Source organism: Lathyrus oleraceus, chromosome 7 (genome assembly GCF_024323335.1).
Source record: "Lathyrus oleraceus cultivar Zhongwan6 chromosome 7, CAAS_Psat_ZW6_1.0, whole genome shotgun sequence".
NCBI classification, from domain to species: domain Eukaryota; kingdom Viridiplantae; phylum Streptophyta; class Magnoliopsida; order Fabales; family Fabaceae; genus Lathyrus; species Lathyrus oleraceus.
In genome coordinates, this window is record NC_066585.1 from 538,786,562 (window position 1) to 538,793,349 (window position 6,788).

General features: G+C 28.7%; 2 protein-coding genes across 2 annotated transcripts; both read right to left on the reverse strand.

The window, feature by feature from the left end:
- Window positions 1–1,759: 1,759 nt before the first annotated feature.
- On the reverse strand, window positions 1,760–2,655 carry LOC127102741 (acyl-CoA-binding domain-containing protein 1). The gene is made up of 3 exons (XM_051040080.1): window positions 2,481–2,655; window positions 2,118–2,180; window positions 1,760–1,968 (listed from the first exon to the last, which is right to left on the reverse strand). Exons 1-3 carry the CDS (start codon window positions 2,638–2,640, stop codon window positions 1,889–1,891), a joined length of 303 nt encoding a protein of 100 aa, XP_050896037.1. The 5' UTR covers window positions 2,641–2,655; the 3' UTR covers window positions 1,760–1,888.
- Window positions 2,656–3,699: 1,044 nt separating this feature from the next.
- On the reverse strand, window positions 3,700–4,078 carry LOC127104860 (26S proteasome non-ATPase regulatory subunit 6 homolog). The gene is made up of 2 exons (XM_051042006.1): window positions 3,900–4,078; window positions 3,700–3,818 (listed from the first exon to the last, which is right to left on the reverse strand). Exons 1-2 carry the CDS (start codon window positions 4,039–4,041, stop codon window positions 3,700–3,702), a joined length of 261 nt encoding a protein of 86 aa, XP_050897963.1. The 5' UTR covers window positions 4,042–4,078.
- Between the last annotated feature and the right edge of the window lie 2,710 nt (window positions 4,079–6,788).

Sequence of the window (6,788 nt, forward strand, 5' to 3'; positions counted from 1 at the left end):
ATATTATATATAAACTGGTAACAAGTGAAATTATATAATCCAGATCAATATTTTTTATTTGGAATATTCACATTGTATTATTGTATATTATATGTAAATAAATTCAATAATTTTCTTCTCCATCACCAAATTTTGGATTTCTTCATCACAAAGTAAAAATGTTAAAGGACTATAAATTAATGATTCATATTATATATAAATGGTTTATAAGTGAAATTACGTAATAAAGCTCAATTTTATTTTTATTCGAAATTTTCACAATGTATTATGGTATATTATATGTCAAAAAATTCAATATTTTTCTTCTCCATCACCAAAATTTAGATTTCTTCATCACTAAGCAACAAAGTTAAAAAAACTATAAATGAATGATTCATATTATATTTAAATGTGTAACAAGTGAAATTACATAATCAAGATCAATATTATTTGTATTCTGCATATTCACATTAAATTATGGTATATTATATGTAAATAAATTCAATAATTTTCTTCTCCAACACCAAATTTTAGGTTTCTTCATCACTAATTAACAATGTTAAAGGACTATCAATTAATGATTCATACTATATATAAGTGGTTTATAAGGGAAATTACGTAATAAATCTTAATTTTATTTGGATTCGGCATTTTCACATTGTATTTTGGTATATTATATGTAATAAAATCAATATTTTTCTTCTCCATCACCAAATTTTAGGTTTCTTCATCACTAAGTAACAAAGTTAAAGGACTATAAATTAATGATTCATATTATACATAAATAGTTTATAAGTGAAATTACGTAATAAAGCTCAATTTTATTTGTATTTGTCATATTCACACAGTATTATGGTATATTATATGTCAAAAAAGTTTAATATTTTCTTCTCTATCAAAAAATTTTAGGTGTCTTCATCACTGAGCAACAAAGTGAAAAAACTATAAATGAAGGATTCATATTATATATAAATGGGTAACAAGTGAAATTATATAATTAAGATCAATATTATTTGTATTCGGCATATTCACATTGTATTATGGTATATTATATGTAAATAAATTCAATAATTTTCTTCTCCATCACCCAATTTTAGGTTTCTTCATCACTAAGTAAAAACGTTAAAGGACTATAAATTAATGATTCATATTATATATAAATGGTTTATAAGTAAAATTACGTAATAAAGCTCATTTTTGTTTGTATTTGTCATATTCACATTGTATTAAGGTATATTATTTGTATAAAAAAAATATTTTCTTCTCCATCCCAAAATTTTAGGTTTCTTCATCACTAAGTAACAAAGTGAAAAAAAACTATAAATGAATGATTCATATTACATATAAATGGGTAACAAATGAAATTACGTAATCAAGATCAATATCATTTGTATTCGGCATATTCACATTGTATTATCACTATGCCAAACAAGGGATTAGACAGCGCTTTTTTTGACATTAGACAGCGCTTAAAAGCGCTGGCTATACTGGCGCTGGTATAGGTCTTAGACAGCGCTTAATTTACTAAAAAAGCGCTGGCATAGGTGGTTAATTCAACAAAATATAGTGTAAAAAAGCGCTGGCATAGGGTGGGCTATACCAGCGCTTTTACAAACCAACTTTTTTTATATTAAATTCAAGATCAAGCAATTAAGATCCAAAGTAGAAATAGTTTTAAGTAAACCACATAGAACATTTCAAGTTTCTAGCCACTGCATCTGTCAACAGACATTTTCAGTAGTTGTGATGAAGTTACCTGACCTCATTGTAACACATGTAATTCAATACAGAACAATTAAGATTATATATTAAAAGTTTTAGATCAAACATCAAACACTGCAACTGTTTTATTTTCAAAATACATAGAAACTTTTAGCATAGAACTAGAAAGCTAGACATGACAATGTTGTTAAGCAGAAAGACCAGCTTCTTCGAGCAGCTGTTTCACCTTAGTGATGTAATCACTCATTGCTTCATCCTTGGATTTTCCTGCAAAATAAATAAATATAATTTTGACTGTTGCATTGAAACTATAGATTGACGATGTCTTAGTGTCGTGTTTGTGTCGGTATTTCATAGCACAAAAGCACCATAACAAAATATTCACACTAAAAACCGAAACTTATAACTTTTTCTACCTTCAACAGCCTTCCATGCATCCCATTTAGCTCTGTCTTTTTGGCTGAAAATCCCAGGACGAGCTGTAAATCATACACAAAATCATGAACAATCATAATCCATAAGCCTTATTGCCTAGGGCATTTCTGTATTAGCCTACTTGAGTTTATCTACCGACATAAACATTAGCGAAACTGTTTAGAAGATCTTATAGAAATAGCTTATGACATGTCCATAAGTTGTTTTCAACTTATAACGGTTTGTTCGGCCTTAAGCTTGTGCCGGCCCTAACCCTCCACTCGTTATTGCAGGAAGGTGACAGTGAGGATTCAAAAGTGGAAATATCGATTTGAAAATGACTTCTTAAATAAAAGAAAACTCACCGGTGGTAACAGGTCCAAGAGTGGCTTGCTTGTACAATCCATAAAGGATAAGCAAGTTTTCATTTGATGGACTCTCTTTTAGAGTCTTGACTTTCGCAGCATGCTCCTCAAAATCCTCCTGCATCACATTAACCAAGTGTGTAATGCTTGAAGTAATCATTTACTTATACTTATAAGCATAATATCAAGCACATGCAGAATTTTGATACTATTTCTATGAAAATGAAAAACATTACATGTTATGTTCATGTTCAGTACAGAGATCAGATTTAACATTCCTACATAAAATTCAGCAAACAGTTTGAATCACATCATTTGAATAACAGGGTTTTTTCATACTGATAGCATTGAACAATTCCCAGTAACCGATTGCTGATAAAGAACTCCCCCAATTATAGTAAAAAGCAAACAAACCAGACCAGTAGGACTAGCATGCTTATCCCAAATCGTCACATTAATAGCCACCGTGAGAAACTTATTCACAACCCCAGTAACCGTAAAAGCAGTAGCCGAAACCGCTTTTCTCGCAGCAAATCCAAAGAAACTGATAAGCAAACCAAACACACAAGACAAAGAAACCGCAAGAAACGCATTCATCTCAAACAAACTCCCGGTACTCTAATATCCTTTAAGAATAATAGTAATTAGTAAATTCATAACCATGTAATAATGTTGCAAACAGTTAGAAAGCCATCGCTTAAATCAAAAACATAGCAGAGGATATAACTACAGATATATGAGATTCAAATAATTACCTTTTAGCTTTGTCAATACTTTTGGAAATTAGATCAAAATCCATGTCAAAGAAACCAAGCTGCAGCGTATAAAACACCAAGTCCATCTTCTGCCCCACTGCAACAGTCTTGGTTTCTGTTATCTTGAGATGTTCCAGGGCTTTCTCCTAATACATGGGATAGAGTGATGACTTGATTCCAGCAGCATAAAGGAGATGAGCAATCAATTATAAATGCAATGCATACCTTATCCCCAATCCGGATGAAAAACAAGGATTTTGCCAAGTGAGCCTCGCGGACTTCACTCTCACCTAAGTTTTCCTCAGCATCAGCAATCCTAAAATGAGACATTCACATGGACTATACTTAGATGGTAACCCTATTATTGTAAAATTTTCTGCAATTCAAAATCCGAAATTTTCAATTGGGGTTTACAGCACCCAACCCCAAAAATCTCAAGGTAATGAAAAAAGCAAAAGAGAGACTCACTTTTCGTCAAGCTTCTTAAGCTCATCGTCAATTTTAGCACGCATACAGTCCAAAAGGGTACGATCCATATCCAAAACAGAATCGGCGACTAGGGTTTCGTATAAAGGGACCATATCTGTACAAAACAAAAACACAAAAGGGAATTAGGGTTTATATAGAATAGAAAATAGTTGAAAGAAGAGGGAAAGATTGAAACCATGATCCTTGACGAATGTGAAGACATCCTCCTTGAATCCAACTTTGTCAATGTCTTGAACATCGGGTTGTTTGAGGAGGAAAAGCTTGTCGGCGAGGACGAGTTGTGGCTGCTGAGACTCTTCTCCTTCCGATGATGCCATTGCCGCTTATGCTTCACCGCACGATGCAAATCTAACTCTCTTTACAGGATGCCATTGCCGCTTATTTTAATTTTTTTTTTAATTTAAAGACTTTAGACAGCGCTTTACCAAAAGCGCTGTCTAAAGTCTATATTTATAAGCGCTTTCTAAAAGCGCTGTCTAAGGGGGGGTCTTAGACAGCGCTTTTAGAAAGCGCTGTCTAAGACCCCCCATTAGACAGCGCTTTTATTATTTTCTTGGAACATTTTCCGTGTTTCTTTTTAATTTTAACCTTAGACAGCGCTTTCTTTTAAAAGCGCTGTCTAAGATGCGCTGTTAAAAGTCATTTTTGGCGTAGTGTATGATATATTATATGTAAATAAATTCAATAATTTGCTTCTCCATCACCAAATTTTTGGCTTCTTCATCACTATGTAACAAAGTTAAAGGATTATACATTAATGATTCATATTATATATAAATGGTTTATAAGTGAAATTACGTAATAAAGCTCAATTTTATTTGTAGTTGTCATATTCACACTGTATTATGGTATATTATATGTAAAAAAAAATAATATTTTTCGTCTCCATCACCAAATTTTAGGTTTCTTCATCACTAAGCAACGAATTGAAAAAAATACAAATGAATGATTCATATTATATATAAACTGGTAACAAGTGAAATTCTATAATCCAGATCAATATTTTTTATTTGGAATATTCACATTGTATTATTGTATATTATATGTAAATAAATTCAATAATTTTCTTCTCCATCACCAAATTTTGGATTTCTTCATCACAAAGTAAAAATGTTAAAGGACTATAAATTAATGATTCATATTATATATAAATGGTTTATAAGTGAAATTACGTAATAAAGCTCAATTTTATTTTTATTCGAAATTTTCACAATGTATTATGGTATATTATATGTCAAAAAATTCAATATTTTTCTTCTCCATCACCAAAATTTAGATTTCTTCATCACTAAGCAACAAAGTTAAAAAAACTATAAATGAATGATTCATATTATATTTAAATGTGTAACAAGTGAAATTACATAATCAAGATCAATATTATTTGTATTCTGCATATTCACATTAAATTATGGTATATTATATGTAAATAAATTCAATAATTTTCTTCTCCAACACCAAATTTTAGGTTTCTTCATCACTAATTAACAATGTTAAAGGACTATCAATTAATGATTCATACTATATATAAGTGGTTTATAAGGGAAATTACGTAATAAATCTTAATTTTATTTGGATTCGGCATTTTCACATTGTATTTTGGTATATTATATGTAATAAAAATCAATATTTTTCTTCTCCATCACCAAATTTTAGGTTTCTTCATCACTAAGTAACAAAGTTAAAGGACTATAAATTAATGATTCATATTATACATAAATAGTTTATAAGTGAAATTACGTAATAAAGCTCAATTTTATTTGTATTTGTCATATTCACACAGTATTATGGTATATTATATGTCAAAAAAGTTTAATATTTTCTTCTCTATCAAAAAATTTTAGGTGTCTTCATCACTGAGCAACAAAGTGAAAAAACTATAAATGAAGGATTCATATTATATATAAATGGGTAACAAGTGAAATTATATAATCAAGATCAATATTATTTGTATTCGGCATATTCACATTGTATTATGGTATATTATATGTAAATAAATTCAATAATTTTCTTCTCCATCACCCAATTTTAGGTTTCTTCATCACTAAGTAAAAACGTTAAAGGACTATAAATTAATGATTCATATTATATATAAATGGTTTATAAGTAAAATTACGTAATAAAGCTCATTTTTGTTTGTATTTGTCATATTCACATTGTATTAAGGTATATTATTTGTATAAAAAAAATATTTTCTTCTCCATCCCAAAATTTTAGGTTTCTTCATCACTAAGTAACAAAGTGAAAAAAAACTATAAATGAATGATTCATATTACATATAAATGGGTAACAAATGAAATTACGTAATCAAGATCAATATCATTTGTATTCGGCATATTCACATTGTATTATGGTATATTATATGTAAATAAATTCAATAATTTGCTTCTCCATCACCAAATTTTTGGCTTCTTCATCACTATGTAACAAAGTTAAAGGATTATACATTAATGATTCATATTATATATAAATGGTTTATAAGTGAAATTACGTAATAAAGCTCAATTTTATTTGTAGTTGTCATATTCACACTGTATTATGGTATATTATATGTAAAAAAAAAAATATTTTTCGTCTCCATCACCAAATTTTAGGTTTCTTCATCACTAAGCAACGAATTGAAAAAAATACAAATGAATGATTCATATTATATATAAACTGGTAACAAGTGAAATTATATAATCCAGATCAATATTTTTTATTTGGAATATTCACATTGTATTATTGTATATTATATGTAAATAAATTCAATAATTTTCTTCTCCATCACCAAATTTTGGATTTCTTCATCACAAAGTAAAAATGTTAAAGGACTATAAATTAATGATTCATATTATATATAAATGGTTTATAAGTGAAATTACGTAATAAAGCTCAATTTTATTTTTATTCGAAATTTTCACAATGTATTATGGTATATTATATGTCAAAAAATTCAATATTTTTCTTCTCCATCACCAAAATTTAGATTTCTTCATCACTAAGCAACAAAGTTAAAAAAACTATAAATGAATGATTCATATTATATTTAAATGTGTAACAAGTGAAATTACATAATCAAGATCAA